A 26852-nucleotide genomic window follows, 5' to 3' on the forward strand; every position below is an offset into this window, starting at 1 on the left:
TGCACACGTGCGGAGCGGCGGCGGGAACGCGCGACGTATTAAAACGTCATGTTGCCATTAACAGGCAAAAGCATGATGTTTTAATACGATACATTGCCATTAAATGGTTAAACAACCAGCAAGCAAGAAAATACTCTAAGTAATTTTGACAGTACTTTTTCACCCACTTTTTGGTACTTTTTCAATTGAAAAGTGCTGAAAAGTTATTTTAAATAAGAAGATGAAACATTATCTACTAGGAGAAAACTCAGAAACCCCTTGTTGGCTGTCATTGCCATCTGACAATGGGAAATAGAAGAGGCAAAAATAACTAAGATATGTTGTATAATGAAGACATATGATTTTGCCTTTTCCCTCATTTAGGCCTGAAACACACCAGAGGAGTTTTTCTGAGCGTTTTGAGTTTTTAAATCTGCTGCTTATGTTATCCTATGTGTCTGTGCACACTGGAGCGATGAGGTTTTGTAAAAAACCCTATAGCATTACATTGGGAAGAGCTTTTAGAGGTTTTAAAAGCTCTTCCCAATGTAATGCTATGGGGTTTTTTACAAAACCTCATCGCTCCAGTGTGCACAGACACATAGGATAACATTAGCAGCAGATTTAAAAACTCAAAACGCTCAGAAAAACTCCTCTGGTGTGTTTCAGGCCATAACAAATTGTATATGGGCCAGTGGGCCATATGCAATTCACTTTTTCACCTGACTTTTCTCACAGGAGATAATTTTTCATATCCAATTTAAAATAACTTCTCAGCACTTTTCAACTAAAAAAGTACCAAAAAGTAGGTTAAATAGTAGTATAAAAATTATTTTGAGTATTTTCTTGCTTTCTGGTGGCTTAAAAGGAATTTTATAGAGAAGTTTAAAAATATCACCTAGGAGAAAACTCAGGTAAAAATGGGAATTGCATATGGGCCAATGTGTTCAATTTATCTCCAATTATGGAAAAAAATATGGAAAACACTAAAAATAAAGTTGCTTTGGTGTATAAATCAAGAAACCTACCCCGCACCATTCAATTTTCATACAAATTGATCAGAAAAAATCCACCACTCCCGATCTTCTTTTATCCAGAATAAAAAATGGGAAATTCAATCCGCATTCTCGAACAAATAAAAGAAAAGCTTTCAATTTTTCTGCACAACTGATTTTTAGTTAATTGCTGTAAAATTGGATAATGTTATTGTATTGTGTGTGGCCAGCTTTACTAAATGATATAAAGACAAGACATAGTTATTGAAAATGCTTTACTGAAAAGCATAATAGTTGGTGTTGGGAGTGAACTGTGAGCCAGTGAAGGTATACAGATATGGGCAGAGGAGAAGTGAGAAGGTGAGTACAATTGAAATTGCCAGTAAGTCATCTATACACATGAGAGATGTCACAGCATAGATACTGCAGTCAGAAAATGGGGATATGTACTCTGCATTATATTTTTATCATTGTTAATAGTATGTTGTTGTTATTTTACAGGCAGAATATTTCATGATGCAAAAGAATTACTCTGGAGCTCTGGATCTAATTAACCAAATCATTATTGGTTCTCCAAAATTCATTACAGCCCTTATTTTAAAGATGAAATATGTCCTGGCTCAGCAAGACTGGGACCAAGCGCATGAGACAGCACAGAGGTAAAGCTAAAGGTGGCCACACACCATACAATTTTTTTAATATCTGTTCAATTTAAGAATTGCAATCAGTTTTTCTGACTGAAACATTTCAAAAATATGACCAATGTACCACACACCTATGTTAAATTTTTCCTCAATTGTGATAAAAATGATTGGAAACTCGGAGAAAATTGCTACGGTGTGTATATTAATAAATTGACAATCCAACACACACCATACAATCTTTAGTAGAAATTGAGGAGAAATATCTGGCATTCCGGATCGATATAAATCGGGAAAAACGAGAAATCCGATCGGATTTTTCAGTCAAATGAAAAAAAAGCTTTCGATTTTTTTCGATAAGATCGTTTTTATCGAATTGCTGTAAAATCAGATCATTTTATTGTATCGTGTGTGGCCACCTTAATGGTACTAAATGCTTGCCCCAGATGTAGGGCTGTGCTAAAGTGTAACTGTTGAGCATAAAATCAAGAATCAATTATTTATTTTTATCTGGTAAACAAGTTATAAGGATTCTAACCGGGCAATCCAAAAGTTAAAATCACTATTATTTTTCTTGTTGATAAATGATCATTCCCCAGTTTATCTGACTCTTATTTGGTACACACAAAATTTGGTACACAAAAAGGATGCTGCAGGGCATGCTGGGTTGTCCTTTTTTGCTTCTCTATTTCACCTCAGACTTAACTAATGCAGCCTGATTGGCTGAACCCTCTTTCCATCCTGTTTTCCCCTCCTACACCTCTGTTCCTCTCTGATTGGCCAATATGTCTCATGCTGAGACAATGCACTTTCTATGGTGAAGGGTGGGAAAATCAGGCAGAGGAGAGTAGGGCAGGAAATTACATCACGATTGGCTTCAAATTAGCCACACTTAAAATGGGAAATGCTAAGGAGGATTTTCTCTTTTTTTTACTGTAGAAAAATCACTAAAATCAAAACATGGACAGTGCTATAGATATGTTATGTAAGTAGAGTAAGTATTTACCTACTTATATATGTGGGTTTTTTTCTAGGATAGTATGGCTGACAGCTCCTCTTTAACAGACTTTCAGCACATCAGGGGCGTTTCTAGGGTCCTTGGAGATCGGGGGCACCTGTGGGCACCTGTGGGCACCAGGCGGGGAGGTATATGCGGCAAAAAATGGGCGTGGCCATGAGGTGAGTGGGCATGGCCATGGGTGGGGCCAAATGTACATGAACTTAGCAGCGGTGTAAGCTACAGATGACGGGCCTGCCCATCGAAATATTGGATGGAGCCCCCTGTCCTTTATTTAGATAATTTACAATCAGTATAGGCATAGATCAAAGATGTATACGCACATACAATTTTGATTGGTCAATCACTGACCCCCAATTTTACCACCCCCGTGCAGTAAGTGGGCCAACAGACAATAAGTTTTATGAACAGAGCTAAAATTGGCTAATCAAAATTGTATGTGTGTACCAGGCTTTACAGCTAATACTGTACATACTGAAAGTAGCAGGGATCAGCATACAATATAGCTGGTTTACAATCAGTAAAGGCACAGAGTAACACCTTACACTGTACACACTGGAGGTAAATCAGCACACAGTGCAGGCACTAGAGAACAGCATATACTGTACATACTGTAGGCAGCAGAATTCAGCACACTGCAGCTAGCGTGCCAAAAATATGAGGATCACATTGTGCGGCGTGCTTATCGCGCCACACCGAAAAATGGGAGTGCCATGGACCAGAATATAGGTGTGGTAACGGGTGGAGACAAATTTACATGAACCTAGCAATGGTGGGACATTAGATTATGACAGTGGTGGCGAACCTTTTGGAGGCCGAGTGCCCAAACTGCAACCCAAAAGTCACTTATCAATCGCAAAGTGGCAACAGCAATTTAAACTAAATACTGTACAAACGTTTTAACTCATACATGAACATTATGGAAAATCCAAGTTGAAAATAACAAGTTGAAGATAAACAATTTCATCCATCCTACTCCTGAAAAATGTATTCAATTTTTTAGAACCTCCTAGTTTTATTTTCTGTTTTAAAAAGCTAAAAAAGTAGGTTTAATGCTATTGTCTCATATGATAAGGATTCAGCTTTTCCCATAGTCTCGCCGTTAGCAATCATGTGACCCCCAACAAGACAAATTCAGCAATCATGAGGCCCCCAACAAGACAAATTCAGCAATCATGAGGCCTCCAACAAATCATGAGGCCCCCAACAAGACAAATTCAGCAATCATGAGGCCCCCAACAAGACAAATTCAGCAATCATGAGGCCCCCAACAAATCATAAGGCTCCCAACAAGACAAATTCAGCACTCATGAGGCACATAAATAGACAGCATTTCACATAAATAGGCAGAATGCCCCCTTAATATGGTAGCCCCCAAGTTAGGTAGTGAGTGACAGGGACCCCCAGGTTAGCTAGTGAGTGACAGGTGCCTCCAGTTAGGTAGTGAGTGACAGGGACCCCGATAGTGAGTGACAGGGAGCCTTTTTAGGTAGTGAGTGAGTGCCAGGGAGCCCCTTTAGGTAGTGAGTGAGTGCCAGGGAGCCCCTTCAGGCAGTGAGTGAGTGCCAGGGAGCCCCTTCAGGCATTGAGTGAGTGCCAGGGAGCCCCTTTAGGGAGTAAGTGAGTGACAGGGAGCCCCTTTAGGCAGTGAGTGAGTGACAGGGAGCCCCTTTAGGCAGTGAGTGAGTGCCAGGGAGCCCCTTTAGGGAGTGAGCGAGTGCCAGGGAGCCCCTTTAGGGAGTGAGTGACAGGGAGCCCCTTTAGGCAGTGAGTGAGTGACAGGGAGCCCCTTTAGGCAGTGAGTGAGTGACAGGGAGCCTCTTTAGGGAGTGAGTGACAGGGAGCCCCTTTAGGCAGTGAGTGAGTGACAGGAAGCCCCTTTAGGCAGTGAGTGAGTGCCAGGGAGCTCCTTTAGGCAGTGAGTGAGTGCCAGGGAGCCCCTTTAGGCAGTGAGTGAGTGCCAGGGAGCCCCTTTAGGGAGTGAGTGAGTGCCAGGGAGCCCCTTTAGGTAGTGAGTGAGTGACAGGGAGGCCCTTTAGGTAGTGAGTGAGTGACAGGGAGGCCCTTTAGGAAGTGAGTGCCAGGGAGCTCCTTTAGGCAGTGAGTGAGTGCCAGGGAGCCCCTTTAGGCAGTGAGTGAGTGCCAGGGAGCCCCTTTAGGCAGTGAGTGCCAGGGAGCCCCTTTAGGCAGTGAGTGAGTGCCAGGGAGCCCCTTTAGGGAGTGAGTGAGTGACAGGGAGGCCCTTTAGGCAGTGAGTGAGTGCCAGGGAGCCCCTTTAGGGAGTGAGTGAGTGACAGGGAGGCCCTTTAGGCAGTGAGTGAGTGACAGGGAAGCCCCCCCCTCTAGCCGCCGTCGCTCCCCCCCCCCTTACCTCGCAGCAGACCTCAGGATCAGCGGCGACCCGACCAGTACCAGCGGGCGCCGGACGCACCCGCTCGATATGCGGAAGTGATGTCACTTCCGCATATTAGTACGGGCGCTGGGTCCTAGCGCCCGCACGATTGGTCACCGATGTTGTGTCTTATTACGCTGCCTGTGGATTTGCGCTGCCCCGCATGCGCAGTAGGAGACTGTGCGGCCACATTTGCTATTGAATGATGCTGCTGGTGGTAAAATACTAAATATCTCCGCTCCCACACCTCTTACACTCACAAAATTTTCAGGGTAAGGAGGGAACCTCCAGAACGACCTCTATGCCAAATTGCAGCCCCCGAGACCCGCTGGTTCCTGAGATAGGTTTCTGTAATCTATCTCCTGAACCAGCGGGTCTCGGGGGCTGCAATCGGTCATACACGTCGTTCGGGGGGTCCCCTCCCTACCCTGAAAATTTGGGGAGTGTAAGTGGTGTGGGAGCGGAGATATTTAGTATTTTATCTCCAGCAGCATCATTAACTTCACACTGAGCATGCGTGCTACTCAGTGTGGAAGGGAGCTTCCGGGCAGCGCAATCAGACGTTACACCGGCTCGCCGCCTGATCCTGAGGTCTGAGTGACGCGGCGGCGGTGGCTGGAGGGAGCCGCTGACAGAGGGGGTGAGCGGCGGCCGGGCGGAGATCCATGGCACCCCAGGACAGATTGGGGGCACGTGCCCCCCCAAAACAGGGCTAGCGACGCCCCTGCAGCACATGATGTGGACATGCCCCAAAATAAGTACATTTTGGGTTTTAGTTCTAAAGTTTAACAAGGATGTCAGTGCTGCAGAGCCTGCCTGACCAGTGTTGTTACCCTCTGGCTGTGTAGTATAGGTGTGTGAATCACAAGATAAATACTCTGGAAAGTGAGATGCTTTATAAATATATGGTCCAGTATGGCCGTATTTCTGCTTCTAACCTGAGTTGTAATGTGCATGATAACCAGTAGATGTCACTCTAGGAATTCATAGTATAAAATGGCAAGAAATAAGCAATTCAGTTTACAATAATGGTTAGGTTAATTCAGAGTCTCAGACTGTCCTGCACTTCAGAGTCTGACTTGATTCATTTGTAAATCTGGTAAAATGGCTAGTTTGCCAGACCTGCATAGAATGGCACAATTCATTAATTCTGCCAATCACGAATTTGGAAAGTCTTCATAGATCAGATAATTGCATATTTAGGAAAATTGAGTTAACTATCAGTGGCGTAGCTAGTAATGATTGGGCCCCATAGCAAAATTTTCATGGGACCCTCAGAATTAGGCACTTAAACAAAGCCACCTGCCCCTACCTTATGCACATGAGTTGATTGGGCAAATTACATTGCCATCCAATACACACTGTGTATAGTCCTAGGGCTAAGAGACACAGTCAGAGGGCGGAGAAACAAAGGTGAGTTAATAGTGAACACAACAAGTGCAACCCCTCTGCTCCAGGACCCCATAGCAGTTGCTATGGCCACTATGGCTATTGCTACGCCACTGCTAACTATGATTTGCATAGAACACATATGATGTTTCCTACTGATTAATTAATCAGAAATCATCTTGCTCATTTCTAATGCTAATGTAAAAAGTTGCAGGGATCTGTGTTTTATGTCTACACTGGATATTATCAGTCAGAGAGCAATGCTAATGTAATTGTCTATTCATTGTAGAATCTTATCAATTGATGGGAATAACATTGATGCTCTTCAGATGTTGGCCATTTACTCTCTCGCAAGAGAAGGAAATTTATCCAAGGTTAGTATCTGCTTTCATGAAGAAATAACCAGAAAACGGGTTAACCAGTGCGTTTGCAGCTAATTGGCCTTTCTGAGTCTGCCTAGTTTAACTGGTTATGATGTTCATCTGAGTACATATCAGCATGAACATGGAGTGGCAGGTGGGAAGAGGTGGGCCCAGAGGTGACAGAACGGGTCGGTATGTACTCAGATGGCTGTACACTTGCAATAAATCAATGGTGGGTCTGTGTCTTTGTGCACTACAGCAATGTGTTTCTTCACCTTTAATTACTGTGAGCACGTCTTGTTAGAGCTCCATTGCAAAGGAGAAGACAGGTGAGATTAGATAAACTACAAGAGAAGGATCCGCAGACTTCAGATGAGTTCATAAAAAGCCGAATAACTTTATTGCAAAAATACACTAAAAGACATAGACATCCACAGGATCAAACTGACGCGTATCGAGCTCAATATGTGCCCTTAGTCAAAGTGTCATGGATAAATCTGTTTGCATGGTGGAGCAACCTGTCATTGAGCCCCGGCCAAATGCAGAGTTCCTCTGTATTAGTTCAGTATGTTAGATTGTAAGACAGTTTGACAGGACTCTCTTCACCATGTACTCTTCTCCACCACCATATAGACTCAGTGACTGGTTTTCTATAGCCCTACCTTGCATTTTTTCACTATTTTGTGTAGCATTGTTTAACGCTGTAATGTCCCCATGTTATATTGTTTGACGTTGTATTCACCTATCTATTGTACAGCACTGCATAATATGTTAGCACTTTATAAATAAAGTTGTTTAATAATAATAAGAACAGCAGCTGTTTTGAGATATAAGATAGGCAGGACAGTGCCGTACTTGCAACACTAACCTTTCTGTTTTTTTTTTTTGGTTTTACCAAAACATATTTTTATGTGAGCACATATACTAAAGTTTACTTTCTATGACACTGATAGGCACTTTCATCTGTGAAAAACCTAATCAGTGCTCTGGAGACACTGGAACCCCGAAACCCAGTCCTCTATTTCCAGAAACTTCGGGTCATTTGCCATTTGGTAAGAGACATTTTTACATTTTATTTATTTCTGACTGAACTTTATTTACGGATATCTTTTTTTTTTTTAACCAAACTGACTACAGGTTGTCCCCAACTTATGAACCCCCCACTTACGAACAACCCAAAAGTGTTACACTAGATTCTTTGGGTGCAAGTCAAAAAAATGTAAAAAGACCTTGTAATTTTTGAGAAAATCGAAAAAATTCTAAGAATTTATTTTTTTTACACCAGTAAAATTACATTTTGCTTCGGTACCATGAGGGCACAGGGGGACAAAGGTGACATAGTGGAGGGCAGAGGTGACACAGAGGGGGACTCTGAAGGTATGGGGGAACAGAAATTACACAGTGGGGGACACTGGAGGCACAGGAACGTACAGAGGAGATACAAGGGACCTGAGGGGCCTGGGGGCCCATCTCACAAGTCTTATAAAACAAGTGTGGCCATCATGATATTCAAACTCATAACAAGCAAAGCCACAGAAAATCCTGATGTTAAGTATAGTCCCCTGTATTGGAGGAAGGGAAGGTTAGTAGTTGGTGCCCCCCACAGCTATGGGCACCCCTTCAATTGCAGGGGCTGCTCCCTTCTAGTTACACCCCTGCTGGCCATACACTATTCAATTATCACACTTTTTTTCCCGATCAATATTGTGATCTAAATTACCATCAATATTACTATTGTTATTGTGATGTCATATTTTACGACCAACTAAAGACCAGCATTCTGTATCTATGGTTATGATAAAATCCCGCTGCACCAGATGGTAGGGCAAAGTGAAAAAATCTTTATTTCGTTAATCCATGTCAAATGTTACAGATAAAAGCTCACGCGTATCGGAGCAAGAGATGGCTCCTTAATCATAGCTTGCAAATACATATATTGCACAGGTTATATAGTATACAAAACCACACCCATATGGGTGCTCATCTTGGTCTTAAAGTTACAGACATCACAAATTAAAATGGTGTGAACCAATACATTGTACATAAAACTACATATAAAAACACATGCAAATCCACATCACACTGTCGCAAATCAATCATTGTGGAAAATTAATGATGATATATATATATATATTCATATATATACGGCGGCCAGATATGTATTGATGAGGAGAAGAACAAAAAACAAAAAACAAGCAGGTCTAAAATTCAAAGCAGAAGTCAGCAAACCCAGAAAAAATGCATTCTAAGCAAGGGGATGAGACACACAAAGGGGTATACCCTGGAAGTTACTTGTTATAAAATGTATTGAGGTCCATCCTGGAGTTGAGTCCTACAGGGGAACGTGTTCCCAGTTTCCAAATCCAGAATGCCTCTTTTTGTAAAAGCTTATTGTATAGGTCTCCTCCCCTTGCAGAATGCACCACTCTCTCTATACCCTGAAATTGAAACCCCGACATATCACCAGAATGATCAAAATAAAAGTGTTTAGAAACGCTGGAAGCGCTAGTGATGTATGCAGCATTCCTAAGACATCTACCTGCCCCATTATAATGTTCTGAGATTCTTTGACGAAGGGGACGGGTAGTACAACCCACATATTGTGTCTCGCACTTTACACATGTTACTAAATAAACAACATTGCAGGTTTGGCAATTGATATATTGTCTCATATCATGGCTACTATGGCGAGAAAGGGAGACCACTTGGCGTGTCTAGTTGTGAACTCTACAATACCTACAGGTGTTGTACCCACATCTGTAGGAACCTTTGTGTGTCAGCCATGTGGGCTGGGGCCTATCAGTACTCTGAAATAGGCTAGGGGATAGACTCGTGCCTAATGTGGGTGCACGGCGTGAAGAAAAGGCGCAGCCATCTGATAGAACGGCATGAAGTTTTGGATCGGAATGTAGGACAGGCAAATATTTTTTAATAGCTTCCAAGCTTGACAACAAATGTGTTGTATCACGTAGGAAACCCGGGAGGCGACGCACCAATGGTTGGAGGCACCCGTCCACCCACTGTCCCAGACGCTCCCCCAAGGAACCAATGCCTGCCACTATAGGGCGGCCCTTGGGGGGAACGTCTGGTTCTGACTTACTTGCTTCTGGGCCGAGTCGGAAGGACAGACAACATGGTAGAGGTGTACACTTTGTCACCACATATAGTCTGGAATACAACCAGATTATCAACATTATTAAAAAATATTTGCCTGTCCTACATTCCGATCCAAAACTTCATGCCGTTCTATCAGATGGCTGCGCCTTTTCTTCACGCCGTGCACCCACATTAGGCACGAGTCTATCCCCTAGCCTATTTCAGAGTACTGATAGGCCCCAGCCCACATGGCTGACACACAAAGGTTCCTACAGATGTGGGTACAACACCTGTAGGTATTGTAGAGTTCACAACCAGACACGCCAAGTGGTCTCCCTTTCTCGCCATAGTAGCCATGATATGAGACAATATATCAATTGCCAAACCTGCAATGTTGTTTATTTAGTAACATGTGTAAAGTGCGAGACACAATATGTGGGTTGTACTACCCGTCCCCTTCGTCAAAGAATCTCAGAACATTATAATGGGGCAGGTAGATGTCTTAGGAATGCTGCATACATCACTAGCGCTTCCAGCGTTTCTAAACACTTTTATTTTGATCATTCTGGTGATATGTCGGGGTTTCAATTTCAGGGTATAGAGAGAGTGGTGCATTCTGCAAGGGGAGGAGACCTATACAATAAGCTTTTACAAAAAGAGGCATTCTGGATTTGGAAACTGGGAACACGTTCCCCTGTAGGACTCAACTCCAGGATGGACCTCAATACATTTTATAACAAGTAACTTCCAGGGTATACCCCTTTGTGTGTCTCATCCCCTTGCTTAGAATGCATTTTTTCTGGGTTTGCTGACTTCTGCTTTGAATTTTAGACCTGCTTGTTTTTTGTTTTTTGTTCTTCTCCTCATCAATACATATCTGGCCGCCGTATATATATGAATATATATATATATATATCATCATTAATTTTCCACAATGATTGATTTGCGACAGTGTGATGTGGATTTGCATGTGTTTTTATATGTAGTTTTATGTACAATGTATTGGTTCACACCATTTTAATTTGTGATGTCTGTAACTTTAAGACCAAGATGAGCACCCATATGGGTGTGGTTTTGTATACTATATAACCTGTGCAATATATGTATTTGCAAGCTATGATTAAGGAGCCATCTCTTGCTCCGATACGCGTGAGCTTTTATCTGTAACATTTGACATGGATTAACGAAATAAAGATTTTTTCACTTTGCCCTACCATCTGGTGCAGCGGGATTTTATCATTACCTTTGGACTTCTGGCTTTGGAACTCCCAGCTCCCTTTTGGACGATCGTGTGAGTGTAGCGGTATCCCTCTTTTATATTCTGTATCTATCTTTAGATTGATTTTAGCCCTTAACATCCATCAAAACCAAAATTAAAGTGGACCCAAATTAAAAATACAAGATTTCAGAAATGAAATCTATTTTCTAAATTATAATAATAAATAGCAGCCTTTTTTCAGCTGCATGATGACAAATATAAAATATTTTACATTTATTGGAGGAACCCCTCCCTGCCTTTCATATTGCCGGGAAAGAATCCGACAGACTGATGGAGTAGGTGGTGTCCGGCAAAGGAGGAATTGCTAATGGCTGCCACCTGTATAACCCTAATTATGAAAAGAGAAGGGTGAAAAGCAGGCACTGAAATGCTCATAGGCTTGAAGGAGTGTTTATTTATATTTGTATGTGTCAGAGTGGTGCAACTAAATATTTTGAATTTACCCACAATGGATGACTGCTTACTGCAACTTAAGTAAATTACTCCTACAAAGTGTAGATCGCTAAGTCATGTCTTCACTGGATAAAACAGGTGTTCGGGACTCCATGGACTGCATTCTAGTAGCTGATACGTCTCAAAAACTGCTGAAAGCCAGAGATGGCCAAGAAAACGAAAGACCCATACCCACCTAAATATTTTTTATTGTGAATGATTTTTCACACCAAACATTTTTTTTTTCAATATTGCGCAACATTGTTTTTAATGAAATTACGTTAAACGATGTTGACTCACATGGCAGTCGTTCATTTTTGAATGACCGTCAGGTCCGATTAAGTTGAGGTTAAGTTGTTGAGTATTGTTCAGATCCTCATTGCCTTGCGCATGTTTGCCACAATTGTGTAAATTATTGTTTACATGATCATTCATTGCCGCCATAGACGACAGGCGCAGATGCAGCCAGATGGATCCAGGAAACGATCATTTGGTGGTAATGGCAATCCTTGATCCATCTGGCCGCGTGTGCCAGTGGGTATTCAGCTTTAACACACGCAGAACTGGATTAAGGGCAAATGGGGCCCTAAGCAAAGTAGCTGATTTAAGCCCCCCTCCCTCAATCGCCCTTTAAAATTTTTAGGACTCACGAGGTAACCAAGGGAAAAAAGTAAATACCTTTCATGATGGGGTGTGGTGTGCATCCTTGCTTTCCCCCATATTGCCTTCAATCACTGTAGAAAGCACCTGGTCCAGACCAGGCCCTGACCCCCCCCCCCCCCTTCCCCACGGGTTGGCATCTATGACCTAGAAATTCACAAGTCTATACAGAAGGATACCAGCACAATGTCCTTAAAAGCAAGTTCCTTTATTGTGGACGTATCCAAAAATTACCACATGAACATTGTGCGGGCATCCTTCTGTATAAACCTGTATCTGGATCGGCTGTCCTGGTCCTGGCACTGTTCAAAAACGGAGTGAGCGGTTTTCCACCATTTCCTTGCCTTCTGCCAGAAATTCACAAGTCGGGATTCCTAGCTTGTGGCACTCTCCTGGACAACCTGCATGTGCACTCCCATGACTGGATGTCGGTTGGCCACGCCTACCGACATCCATGCTGAGTGGGCGCAGCCTCACATGCACTTCTGCCAGTCATGTGAGCGCGCCTGCTAGATGTTGGGAAGCTGCCACAAGCAAGGACGTGGCAGAGAGCTCCCAACTTGTGCAGGCACACCAGTGGCCTGGTGAACTGCGCAGGAGGCTATGGGGGAGTTCTATTTCTGGGTCATAGATGGGACGGGGCCCGGTCCGGATGCTTTCTACAGCAATAGGAGGCAATATGGGGCAAAACAAGGATGCAGACCACGTCCCAGAAGGATTATTCTTCATGAACAGTATTTACAGTTTTTTCCCTCAGTCACCTTGTGAGTCCTTGATGGAAAGCCAGGGCTGGAGTACCATGCTGGTGGGGTCCCTTAGACTGTGTCTGGGGCCCCAATCAAGTGCTTGTGTTGCATCTCATATTTCAATGAATCTCAATTGGCTTTGGCCAAAAGTCTGCTGGTAGCCTACAACCATTTAATGCTTGTTTAGCTTACCCAAGCAAAATGTATTGCTCTATGGAGAGACAAAGCAGAAGAGAAGCAGGAGGCTAATTGCATTGACGGACATATAGGATGGGTGATAACTAATAAACCAACTGACTGCCAAATAAATGATCATGAACAATTGTATTGGCCATGAATGGGGTAATATTTGTGTAATGAGAAGAATGGAATTTAGGAGCAGATTTGTCATAATAGCTGCTGTCCCGGCATTTCAGCTTGTTTCCCTGTTATAAGGGCATAAGGACATGTATGCTAGCCACTCATATACTAATATTGACTATTATATACTAATCATATACTATATTCTTGATACAAAATATTGACAAATTAAGTAACACTGACACTTAAAGTGGTATGAAACTCAGCATTTCCTATTCGCTCTAAAAGATTAATTACTGCAAAGAATCTACCACAAAACAAATTTGTAGCGGAACAGCATTCAAACAGTTAAACACATCACTTTCTCCCTCAGTGCCAAGCTTGTTGCTTCAGTGGGCAGCTTCTGGCTGCATCCGAAGCCATGATAACATTAACTTTTGTTTACATTCCTTTGTCAAATACATTTAGTACACATTAGCAAGTGCAGAAAATGAACTGTACTGAGCTGAGGAGCAGAAAGAGCGGAGAAGTGATCCGCTTTGCAATAAAATGCAATGGCAGCATTAAAAGAGGATAAACTGTACTTTGGGAATTTGTAATTTGTAGACAGACAATATTACTTGTGCGCATAAGCAAATATGATAACTGTATGGGTAATAAAAAGTAGCAAAACATGTTTGTATTGAATGTTATGTCAAGGTTTTATCCCACTTTCACATAGCTACATAGCTACAGCTTCTGCTTTCTGAAATAAAGTTATTGTTACTTTCCTCCTCAATGTTTCCATGGTGACCAAGCTGAGCTGTGACTCACCTAGCATCTTCAGTACTCAGTAAGTCCCCATCACAGCAGACTTTACCGTATAGCGTGCTGTAAACGTAGCCTAGCTTGGATTTGGTTTTACATTTTTCCTGCAGAAACGGATTGTAGTTCAGGAACTGCTGTATGCTGAAGCCCTTTTTTCTTGTAAAGCATAAACTATAATGTCCTCTGCAGTGTGGAAGGAATCAGCCTATCCTACAAGAGATCTCTGGGTTCTGTGAGCGCACATACAGGAAATCCCCAGAACATGCTGAGCTCGCTGCAGACCTGGGCAACCAGCTCATGTATCAAGGGAATGTGGCACAAGCTGCTGGCTGGTACTCAACTGCCATGAAGCTGGATGGAAACCATGTAGATGCTCTTACAGGTAAGTGTGTATCGCTGTTATTTAGTCACCCATCATATTAGGCAAGGCTGTTTCTGGCATAGGCAAGCAAGGCAGATATCTAGGGCGATACTTTCAGGAGAGGGCACCACTATTCTTAGAACACTGTACTTTATGGAATTCTTATATGTAACTTCTGGTTCCATTAAGAAAGAGTAATTGTAATTGAATTGTAATTTTAACTACTCCTAATTGGGTACTTCTAAATAACCAGAGAGGTCTGAATTGCATGACAATGATTAAGCAGGTGCTACTTATATGTCAGTTGAGCTGTAATTTTTTTTAGATTTGGTTTATATTGATTATTGCAACCCTTCTGTATTTTCAGGACGATATTCTAACTTCTAAAAGACCCAGGCTGTACATAAATAGAGTAATTTCTTGTTTTATAAAGTGTATATAGACCCCTAATAATTGTAGGAATAGTTTGCTATGTGGACTCTTTGAGTTTGGGCAGTTGAGGTGTATCTGACATTGTAATAATTTGTGTTTCCTTATTGACTTAATAGCTCTCGTTATCTGTAACTCAGGCAAATGGAAGTTTCAACTAACCGACATACCTGAGGGGGATAAGGGGACAGTGCTTTAGGGGCCGCTTACCTGACGCGGGTCCGTTAACATGCTGGGAGCCAAAAACAGAGGATGCCAGAAAGCTGCTAGGAGTTAAAGGATGGGTAGAAAATGGAGCCTGGAGGGTAGATGAAATATTTTCTGCTGCACAAGGGGGGCGGTTGCTAAAGCAACTAGCAAGAATACACATATCCAGCATCAGGCAATCCCTGCCTGTGCCGGATGCAGGGAACTTTGCTTTATGACTTATCAATTATTTATTGGTGAACACAAAACTAATTGATATAAGCAGGGCTGGATTTGTACTTTTTACCGTCCAAGGCCAATTATACCGTCTGTATGGTTGTTATCTCCGTGTGCCCCAATGAAAATTCTACTTACATCATTAGATATCACAGACAATAACTATTTCAGTAATACGCGTATAAATTATGTTATATTTTCCTTAAGAACTTTTACGTTATGTTTTTCATCTCATTAATGATGAACCCATTGTGCCACCATGTGAGTTAGGCTGATGCGTACCTGCAGGATAGAGCTTACAGGTCTTTCAGGGATGACACAAGTACACAGGACAGAGAGTTCAAAGGGTAAAGCTGTCCTTGTAGATAGGGATGGCTGCATGGAACAGCTTTACTGTCCCTCACTGAGCCGCCCCTACATTTCTGGTGCCCTAGGCCATGGCCTATGTGGCCTTGCCAGAAATCCGGCCCTGGATATAAGGGGACTCCCGTACACATGCTAGAATCTCACCAAGGTAGTCCTTATCTACCGCCTCAGCTGAGGTTAATACCAGTGGTGTAGCTAAGGAGCGGTGGGCCCCGATGCATGTTTTACATTGTGACCCCCATGCACTCTATACATAACAATTGATATGACACACCAAAACCTGACAATGGCAACTACAGTGCCAGAGGTACAAGAAGGGGATGGAGAACCGCTTGTTAATGATTACCACTATTCAATCTATAGAAGTGATTATTATGAGCACAGGACCAATAGAAAGCTAATACTGCAGTTGAGGGAAGGCCCCTCTGTCCCAAGAGCCCCGATGCGGTCGCAACCTCTGCACCCCCTGCTGCGCCCCTGGTTAATACAGCATGTGTACATAGCTTTACTTCTGATCTACACGAAGGACTGAAGTTAGAAATGATCACATGATTATAACCAGCCATTCAGGGAATGACAACGCAGTCACTTGATCAAACTGGCCAAGTTTGTCTGTGAATTTTCCTTAAAGGACCTCTTTAACGAAAATCTTAAAATTTTAAAAACATGTAAGCATATACAAATAAGAAGTACGTTTCTTCCAAAGTAAAATGAGCCATACATTACTTTTCTCCTATGTAGCTGTCACTTACAGTATGTAGTAGAAATCTGACATTACCAACAGATTTTGGACTAGCCCATCTTCTTATTGGGGGTGGGGGGGTCTCAGGTTTTTTTTTTATTTTTAAAAGCACTTAGTGAATGGCAGTTGCTCTGTCCAACTGCCAAAAAAGTGTGCAGCGAACACGAGGCTGGCCAGTGTCTTTATATAGATCTTTTTCAGGGAATGTCTTTATAAAGAATAAAGGCTATGATGAGAATCCCCTTTGGAGAGATGGACTTGTCCAAAATCTGTCAGTAATGTCAGATCTCTAATACTTACGGTAAGTGGCAGCAACATTGGAGAAAGGTAATTTATAGCTCATTTTACTCTGGAAGAAGAGAACTTCTTAATTGTATGTGTTTTACATTTTAAGATTTTTGCGACAGTTCCTCTTTAAGGAGAAATTTATGTAGAATAAACTGATTATCATATTGATGTACGGCCAATCTTCTAGAAATGCTATCCTACTACTGCATAAAGCTTGTTCAGGTTTTCCTGTGGCATGTACTCTGGTTTTAGGGAAAGAGCTGGAGCATTTCTATCGATAACAACACAATTAGACACATCACTTATGGTTCCATGTTTTTTATAGAAGGTATGATTCTGCTTTTTTATATTGTAGGCATTATATGGTGTCAGATCCTGCAGGACCACCTAGAAGAAGCAGAACAGCAACTGGATTTCCTCCGAGAAGTACAGCAGTCCTTGGGCAGATCAAAGGTAAAGACTCTTCCCTGCCAGGCTGAAGATGGCTATAGTATTTCAGAGGTTCTGTTCTATAGTGAAGAGAACCTGTCATATACGAGTCAAAGTCCTCCTTTCAATCTTAGGCACGAATATGTATGTGGCCACACTGTGCATGAAGTCTAATATTAATTGTTGTAATAAATACAATGTTTACTTGTAAAAACTACCTTAACACCTTTCCATTTTGTATTAGACATAGTTATAACATATTGTTTTGTGTTGTGGTTTGCAGGAACTGTGCTACGTGGAAGCCATTCTGGCATCTAAGAAAGAGAAGGAGGAGAAGATCATAATAGGCCATCTAAAAGAAGCAACAGACATGCACTTTGCTGCCTTAAATGGTCTTCCCCTAGGGCTGGAATATTTAGAAAGACTGAACCCTACTTTTCTTATTGACATGGTGAAAGAGTATTTGGCATTTTGTCCAAAACAGGTAAAGAGCTGCTTTAACAGAAAGTTAGCAATTTTTGGAGGTAAAACCTTAGAACAAACCTAATAGGAGTCTAATATAGCAATCTTTATTGTACTATATTGTACAATCTTAGGGTGCTTAAACAAGCATAATTATCAATCCCTTGGGCAACAGTTTGGGGCCGAGTGCTGTATGCTATGGAGTACTGTATGCTATGGAGCGAGTAGGCAGGTTTTCAGTAGGCAGGGTGAGGAGGAACAATTTGCATATCTGTGATCATCCCTATCCATGATCAGTCTTTGTGCTATAGCGGGGGGGGGGGGGGGGGGGGGGTATCCTGTACACATGCTAGAGTCTTGGCTGAGATCATTAACGGTCATTAAAGGGACTCCGAGCAGTGCCCGAATTTAAAAGAATACACTTACCTGGGGCTTCTTTCAGCTCACCGTAGGCAGCAAGGTCTCGCGGCGTCCTCCTGGCTCCTCTCCTTCAGCCTCTGCGGGCCGGCGTGATAGCACAAAGCGGCCGGCGTGATGACGCATTGCGTCATTAACCAGGAAGAGCCGGCCTGACACCCGGTCTGGGTGACGCCGGTAACGGGGGCCGGTGGAGGCTGAAGGAGAGGAGCCAGGAGGACGCCGAGGGACCTCGCCGCCTACAGTGAGCTGGAAGAAGCCCCAGGTAAGTGTATTCTTTTAAATTCGGTTAGTCCTCGGATTCTCTTTAACGGCTGCCTCAGCCAAGTCTCATTTAGCATGTGTACCTAGCTTTAAAGATACTCGAGCCGAACAGGAATCTTTAGATGGAGGCTCATGTCGTGTGTAGAGATGGCTCAAACCTCTGATTTTAGGTTTGCGAACCTCGAACGCGAACTTCCGCAAACGTTTGTGTTCGTGTGAACCATGCAATTTGCAATAGACTTCAATGGGCGGGCGAACTTTCAAAACTACAAACACTGTTTCTGGCAACAAAAGTGATGGAAAAGATGTTTCAAGGGGTCTAACACCTGGAGGGGGGTATGGCGGAGTGGGATACACGCCAAAAGTCCCGGGAAAAATTACGAATTTGATGCAGAGCAGGGTTTTAAGGGCAGAAATCACATTGCATTGCTAAATTGGAGGCATAAAGTGCTTTAAAATGTCTTGCGTGTGTATACATCAATCAGGTAGTGTAATTAGTGTACTGCTTCACACTGACAGACCAAACTCACTGTGTAATGCACCTCAAACAGCTGTTTGTGTAGTGACGGCCATGCTGGATTGGTGCGCACCCTGGCGAGAGTGCAGGCGATGGTGGTTTTCAAGCCCATATGGTCGGGCTGAGGTAGCTCAATGACAGAACAACAGTGACTGTCCAGCTGATTGAATTTGGTTTGTCCACAATGAAGCAACAACCTTATTATCTTGGGTCAGGTGTGCCCCCCAACACACTCATATAGCCGGTTATTGCTTTGTGATACGCAAGCCCCTTCACCGGCAAGGTAACGATTACGAAGGGAGATTGACACATGTACATGCATTTTGTTTTGTTGTTGCAGCCGCAGTGCAGCCAGAAAAATTAGGCAGGCATGTACACGCACCAGAAAAATTATTCTATTTGTTATGGTCAGATGGACCCTTGACCCAACTCTGTGTGCCAGAGATGACACCACTTGCCTTTCAACATCACGGTACAGTTTGGGTATCACCTTTGTTGAGAAATAATTGCAGCCTGGTATCTTCCACTGTGGTGTGTGGCTTTGCTTTTGTGTGCTGCTTTTCCTCAGGTGGTCATCCCATTGCAGTTTGTGCTTTTTCATCATGTGCCTTCATAAGGCAGTTGTGGTGGGTCTTGGTCTTTCCATGGCTCAATTTTCGGTGGCAGAGAGTACAGATGGCATCACTCTCATCTGAGGCAGACACACAAAAAAACTTCCACACCCCTGACCCCTGGGATGATGGCACTTTGGTGGCTGCCGACTGAGTGTTAAGTGGGGTGCCAGAATCAAAGCAGGAGGAGGAAAATATGTCACGGTTCCGTGCGTAAGCTGAGGAAGATGATGTATTCTGTGTTAAATAGTCAACTACGTCCGGACAATCTTGGGGGTTAATGGCACGTGCCTTCTGAATGCTGTGCTTTGGTCCAGGGCCGCACGAAATCATGACAGCACGACCTCGAACAGACCTGCTGGGTCTGCCTCTGGCTCTGCCTCTGCCTGTTGTTTTGTCTATATTGGAGGGGAGGGGGGATTAAGTGAAAGGTATGCACTGACTTGACTAATACAATGTGCAGTCACACAGATGCAGTGAAAGGTATACTCTGACTGCTGGTATAATACAATGTGCAGTCACACAGATACAGTGAAAGGTATACACTGACTGCTGGTTTAATACAATGTGCAATCACACAGGTGCAGTGAAAGGTATGCACTGACTGGTATATAAAACAGTTTGTAGTGACTGTATACAGTGACTAGTATAATAAAATGTGCAGTCACACAGGTACAGTGAATGGTATGCAGTGACTGCTGGTATAACAATGTGCAGTCACACAGGTGCAGTAAAAGCTATGCAGTGACTGCTGGTATAACAATGTGCAGTCACACAGGTGCAGTGAAAATGGATGCACTGACTGCTGGTATATAAAACAGCGTGTTGCTACACAGATGCAGTGAAAGGTATGCAGTGACTGCTGGTATAACAATGTGCAGTCACACAGATGCAGTGAAAATGGATGCACTGACTGCTGGTATATAAAACAGCGTGCTGTCACACAGATGCAGTGAAAGGTATGCAGTGACTGCTGGTATAACAATGTGCAGTCACACAGGTGCAGTGAAAAGGTATGCAGTGACTGGTATATAAAACAGTTTGCAGTCACACAGATGCAGTGAAAAGGTATGCAGTGACTGGTATTATAATACAATGTGCAGCAGTCACACAGGTGCAGTGAAAAGGCAGGCACTGAATGTGCTGGGCCTGGCACAGTATAGCAATTAGCAAGGGCCAGCTGCGACAGACAGGGCTGTATATGCAGTGTCAGTGGGCCACACAAAAAAGAAACACATCACAAGAACATTAGCTCTCAAAAGAGCTTTTTTGGGGTGCTTTTCAACAACAAATATCAGTAAGGAGCAAGCTAACAGACCTCCTAACTATTGCTTTCCCTATCTCTCCAATGTCTCTCCCTTCTCTTACTAATATCAGCAGCAGACAGAGTGAGAAAGTGGCTGACTCTGCTGCCTTTTATAGGGTGGGGCAGGAGGGAGTGCAGCCTGATTGGCTGCCATGTGTCTACTGACTGTGATGTAGAGGGTCAAAGTTCAGCCCAATGATGTAGTATAGGGGGCGGGTCAAACTCGCATAAAGTTCACGTTTCGATGCGAACGCGAACTTGTGTTGTTTGTGCGAACAAGTTTGCATTTGAACCGTTCGGGCCATCTCTACTCGTGTGTGTGTGTGTGCATGAGTGCTAATACTTACTGCGCTTCCCATTCACTTCCGTCATGCTTTGTAAAAGGACCCGACTTGAACGACTCAGCTGACCTATGCACGTGCAGTATGTCCATTCCTCTCCTTGTGTCCGCGCTCCCATTTCACATTTCATATGTTGAAGCGTACCTAAAATGCTATGATAACACTTTATGAAAATAAACATAATTACATTTTGTTTTGTTTTAAAAAAGAAAAAATGGTTCTTATCTTATATAACTCATCTTCTATGTGTTCATTCCGAGCCACACACTAATATATAAAAAGCACCTCAGCAGTTTTTGCGAGGGGGGACAGGAGCTGGGACATCCTGGGGCCAGCATTGTTTAAAAGCGCAAAAGTAATATCACTCCGACACATACCAGTGTCCTCACCCATGTGAGCTTTTACTAGGCTTGTTACAAAGGACGGACAATTCCAGAGTCATAGCTTAACGCCTTGTTACCTCCACAATAATGGTTGACAGCTGTGCCAACCAACGGGACTTGCAAGTGAATTCTGCTGCATATGGCTGGGGAAAAATAACTCAGAGATTAAGGGGATGCCAGGGTAAGAATAACATTACCGTTATACAGTAGATTACACTTCAGGTCTGATTTAACAAGTTCATGTTATGTCCCACGGTGCACAATGGACTTTAATAGAAACGTCCTATTTAAACTAAGGGTGCACAAACAGGATTTTTATTAACCTCCATTTTGCCGGAAGTGGTTAAAGAAACGGATTCTGATTGGTTACTGTATGCAATTGCTCCATTTTCAAACCATAACTGTACATAAGTGGCATTTGTGGCAATAGTTGCCTTCAGTTCAGATTTATTATATCTTTGCCCTTCAGTTACTTTTTGCCTTCCAATATCTTTGTGTCTCTGTATGTTCTGCTGCAGCCTAAATCCCCGGGACAAACCACATCACCATTGCTTGAAAGGGCGACTGCCATTTTATCTCCTGTGATTGCAGTGGCTCCGTGTCTACCCCAACCTTTATATTTCATGGCCCAGGTCATCTATTTGACAGGTAGGTGATATTGGCTTTTCTTGAAGCAGAAGTACAGAAGTGTTTCAGATATTTATGTTCCTCACTGGGGTGGCTGGGATAGAAGATGTCATCTTTCAAGGACTGCACTGATTTATAAATGCTTGGCTTGCAGGCCTCTTTCACAAGGGAGGCTGAAGGTGGTTAATTCACCGCCTGTCAGTTGCTCCCATGCAGAGACCGGGTGCTTGGCATGAGCAGTGGAGAGGTTTACATCGCATCTAAATGCAGTTGCTGCCAGGTAACCGAAGCGCGTTTCAAACACTGACATGCAGGGCTGCCATCAGAAATTTTGGGGCCCCTCGCACATCATCAGGCCTGGGCTCCCCCCTCCCTAGACCCACCCACTGGTTGCTGTGTCCGCCCACTAGCCACCCCACACCCGTGTCTGTGTGCGAAGTGCGCTGCGGCAAAAAATGTGCATGTCTCAGACACTGAAGAAAGCAGCATGCACAGCGTGATGCGGCAAAAAGTGCGTGTGACCATGACATGTTGTGGGTGAAGCCAAATACTAGCAAAATACAGGTAGTCCCCGGTTAACAAATGAGATAGGAACTTGTAGGTCCATTCTTATCCTTAATCCGTTCTCTTTTGTCCCCCTCTTTTCCTGTGCCTCTTTTGTCCCCCTCTGTTTCACCTCAGTTTGTGCCTCTTTTGTGTCCCTCCGTGTGACCTCAAGTTCCCATCTCATCTCTTTTCTCCCTGTACCTCGTTTGTCCGCCTCTGTTCCCCCTGTGCCTCTTTTATCCTCCTGTGTTACCTCTTGTCCCCCTGCCCTAGCCAGGTATAGCTGCCCCCAGTAAAGGTATCCAGGAAGGGTTCCCCCCAGTATAGGTAGCCTGGTGTAGCTGGTGCCCCAGTATAGGTAGCCTGGTATAGCTGGTGCCCCAGTATAGGCCAGCAAGATACAGGTGCCCCAGTATAGGTATTCAACTATAGTTGTTGCCCCCAGTATAGGTAGCCTGGTATTGGTGGTTCCCAGTACAGGTAGCAAGGCATAGGTGGTTCCAGCCCCAGTATAGGAAGCCAGGTATTAGTGGTAGGCCAGTATAGGTAGCCTGTAGCCAGATATAGGTGTTGCCCAAGTATAGAAAAACCGCTGTAGCGGGCTCACTCATCTGCTCCCCACATTCAAGCGCTGATGTCACTCTTCTCTCAGTGCTGGAACGCAGTGTGCTAGTTAGTGAGCCACAGGCCCACAGCCAGCACATGCGGCCCTTCCAGCGCTTTGGGAGGGGGGCCCAGAAGCCCTGGGCCCCTCACTGCAGTGTCAGTTGTACCACCCCCTGATGGCTGCCCTGCTGACATGCATCATTCTTTGAAACGCGTTGCCATTCGACTGCATCTGTGTTGCCATCCAGTGCATTAAACTGTAACTGAAGGGTGCCATTCGACTCCATTAAACGTTAGCTCAAGGGTGCTCAGTGGCCCCCAGGTAGGAGGCTGAATTGCCCCACAAATGCCTAGTTCTTCCGTCCATGTGAAAGAGGCATTCAGGTAATATGTAGTGTGAGAATCATAGAGGCTGTCATCTTTCATTCTTTTTACGGCTCAACAACTAAGGGGAAAAAAATAAGTTAGAGGAACGGGAGACATGCCTCCAAGAATGACAGTAGCACCAGGCCCGGATTTACCTCACAGGAGCCTATAGGCACAGATATCCTGTCACCCCAGACTTCGCCCTCTATGAATCTACAGACCTCCACCGAACCGCACCACCAGTGTGCTGGCTGGCCCAGCTGTCACTTCTCCCTTACTTCCCTTGCCCGTCATAGGTAGCTACACGTGCCCCTTAGTATTAGGTAGCCAAAGGTATCCTCAGTATTAAGTAGCTAGTGGTGCCCCTGACTGAAGGCAGATCTTGTCAGTGGAATGCAGAGAGCAGGGTGGGTAACCTCTCATTTACACTCTCATCAGGACTCTGCACAGGGAAGGAGGGAGGTGTTGGGGAGGGTGCCGCCTTTCTATCATCAGGCGCCTGTAGGCACGTGCCTGCAGTGCCTTATGGTAAATCCAGTACTGAGTAGCACTAAAAAAACCTTTTGTTTAGAGTTAAGAACAGTGAGGCCCATTTCACACTGCTAACCGGCGTTAGCAGTGCGATACGAGGCCAAGTCCATAGACTTTCATTTTATTTATTTATTTCATTGCTGTGCAGTGTATTTCAACTCCTCGGGAGTGATTAAACCCCATAAAAATGCAGGGAAATGTGTAGAACAAGCTCACAAACCAGTTCATGAGTTTTTATTCAAGCATTTTAATTATTTGCAATTCACTAACTAGCGTGACTGAGCCCTGAAAGCAACATTCCTGCACCTGCTAGTCTGGCCATTAGGGTTAACTTAAAGCGGTATTGTCACCATAAAAATCTAATTTCAACAGCAACTGGTCTGAGTGTATTAAGTGATAAAGATGCTAATCCTGCATTCAAAACTTTCAAAACGTTTTCTGCTGTTATGATTTGGAGTTATCATATACCTTAGGACAGCGGTGGCGGATCTATGGCACGCGTAGCCTAATCTGCTGGCACGCCACCGCTGCTTATGAACTGGCCGCAGCGTCTACTAGACGCTGCCGCACCAGTTCATATCCCGCAGCCCCGCAGTCTCCCGGGAGGCAGACCAGGGCTACGACAAGATGGCTGCCGAAGCCCTGTACTGGAGACTATTTGTGTCTCCAGTACAGGGCTTCGGACGCCATCTTTCCGTAGCCCTGCACTCTGCCTGTCAGCGGCAGCGTGGGAGACTGCAGGAGGAACGTCCGGGGGAGATGCGCGCCAGAGCCCAGCCAAAAGACAAGACTTCTGTCAGGTGAGTACATTACTTTTTTTTTCAGGTAAAATGCGGCCCACTGTGTTATTTTCTGGTAAAATGTTTTGTCACATTGTGTTTATGTCCTGTGACATGCTGCCCACTGTGTTTGTTTTCTGGTGAAATGTGGCCCACTGCGTTTTTCTGGTGAAATGTGGCCCACTGCGTTTGTTTTCTGGTGAAATGCTGCCTGCTGCGTTTGTTTTCTGGTGAAATGTGGCCCACTGCGTTTGTTTTCTGGTGAAATGCTGACTGCTGCGTTTGTTTTCTGGTGAAATGTGGCCCACTGCGTTTGTTTGCTGGTGAAATGCTGCCCGCTGCGTTTGTTTTCTGGTGAAATGTGGCCCACTGCGTTTGTTTTCTGGTGAAATGCTGCCCGCTGCGTTTGTTTTCTGGTGAAATGTGGCCCACTGCGTTTGTTTGCTGGTGAAATGCTACCCTCTGCGTTTGTTTTCTGGTGAAATGTGGCCCACTGCGTTTGTTTTCTGGTGAAATGCTGCCCGCTGCGTTTGTTTTCTGGTGAAATGTGGCCCACTGCGTTTGTTTGCTGGTGAAATGCTACCCTCTGCGTTTGTTTTCTGGTGAAATGTGGCCCACTGCGTTTGTTTTCTGGTGAAATGCTGCCCGCTGCGTTTGTTTTCTGGTGAAATGTGGCCCACTGCGTTTGTTTGCTGGTGAAATGCTACCCTCTGCGTTTATTTTCTGGTGAAATGTGGCCCACTGCGTTTGTTTTCTGGTGAAATGCTGCCCGCTGCGTTTGTTTTCTGGTGAAATGTGGCCCACTGCGTTTGTTTGCTGGTGAAATGTGGCCCACTGTTTGTTTTCTAGTGAAATGCTGCCCGCTGTTTGTTTTCTGGTGAAATGCTGCCCACTGCGTTTATTTGCTGGTGAAATGCTACCCTCTGCGTTTATTTTCTGGTGAAATGTGGCCCACTGCGTTTGTTTTCTGGTGAAATGCTGCCCCCTGCGTTTGTTTTCTGGTGAAATGTGGCCCACTGCGTTTGTTTGCTGGTGAAATGCTACCCTCTCCGTTTGTTTTCTGGTGAAATGTGGCCCACTGCGTTTGTTTTCTGGTGAAATGCTGCCCGCTGCGTTTGTTTTCTGGTGCAATGTGGCCCACTGCGTTTGTTTTCTGGTGCAATGTGGCCCACATTGCATTATTTTCTGCTGAAATGTTGCACGCATTGCGTTTATTTTCTGGTGTCTGGGGTAACTTGCTGCATTTATTATTAAGGGCTCATTCACACTACAGAACGTATGCACGAATGCGATTTCATGCATGCGCTGCCAACGCACAGTTATCGCACGGAATGCACGTTGTGGTGCGCTAAAGCGTGGACGTCGGCAGCTGTAGCCATCAGGGAAACGTATGTGTTGTGCGTTAAAATGTTCCCAGATGCGTTACAATGTAACGCATGGGAACGCACACCTGTAGTGTGAATGGTAACATGGAAGTCTATTGACTTTCATGTTACCATATGAATCTTACATTATGTGCGTTGCGTCAAAACTGACAGTGCAGCAAATAGTGTGAATGAGCCCTTAAGTTTGCTATATTTGCTATATTTGCTGCTTCGGGGTTACGGCGGGTATAAATAGCATCATACAGTTTCTGCACACCCATGATGCGAATCCTCATTTCACCACATCTTGGCGGAAAACACTGCTTTCTTATGCCTCGCTGTTACATCATTATGTTAGCTCCGCCCATACAATATCATGGCCATGCCCATTTTTTGGCGACCCCCCCAGTGGCACTCAGAGATAAAAAAGTCGATGTTAGGTCGCAGTTTGGGCACTCGGCCTCTGAAAGGTTAGCCATCACTGCCTTAGGAGCACTGGCTCTTTAGTAGTCGGTGCCAAAGAATTGCATGCTGGGGGTTCTTTTTATCTATAATATATTCCTCCTCTTCCCTTTATTTCCCTGTCTGCTGCTTATGT

General features: G+C 44.1%; 1 protein-coding gene across 2 annotated transcripts in view; it reads left to right on the top strand.

Moving 5' to 3' along the window:
• The window catches only part of TTC21A (tetratricopeptide repeat domain 21A), a 151205-nt gene that overhangs the window by 23484 nt on the left and 100869 nt on the right, over positions 1-26852 (top strand). Inside the window, exons 7-13 of one of the 2 annotated variants that reach the window (XM_068235930.1) lie at positions 1476-1633; positions 6704-6788; positions 7730-7828; positions 14286-14478; positions 17061-17158; positions 17418-17618; positions 21954-22083. In XM_068235930.1, the coding sequence (XP_068092031.1) occupies positions 1476-1633; positions 6704-6788; positions 7730-7828; positions 14286-14478; positions 17061-17158; positions 17418-17618; positions 21954-22083 (964 nt within the window). The remainder of the gene's footprint in view (positions 1-1475; positions 1634-6703; positions 6789-7729; positions 7829-14285; positions 14479-17060; positions 17159-17417; positions 17619-21953; positions 22084-26852) is intronic. The other variant, XM_068235931.1, reaches the window with a different exon arrangement.

The sequence above is a fragment of the Hyperolius riggenbachi genome, chromosome 5, assembly GCF_040937935.1.
Source record: "Hyperolius riggenbachi isolate aHypRig1 chromosome 5, aHypRig1.pri, whole genome shotgun sequence".
Classification (NCBI taxonomy): domain Eukaryota; kingdom Metazoa; phylum Chordata; class Amphibia; order Anura; family Hyperoliidae; genus Hyperolius; species Hyperolius riggenbachi.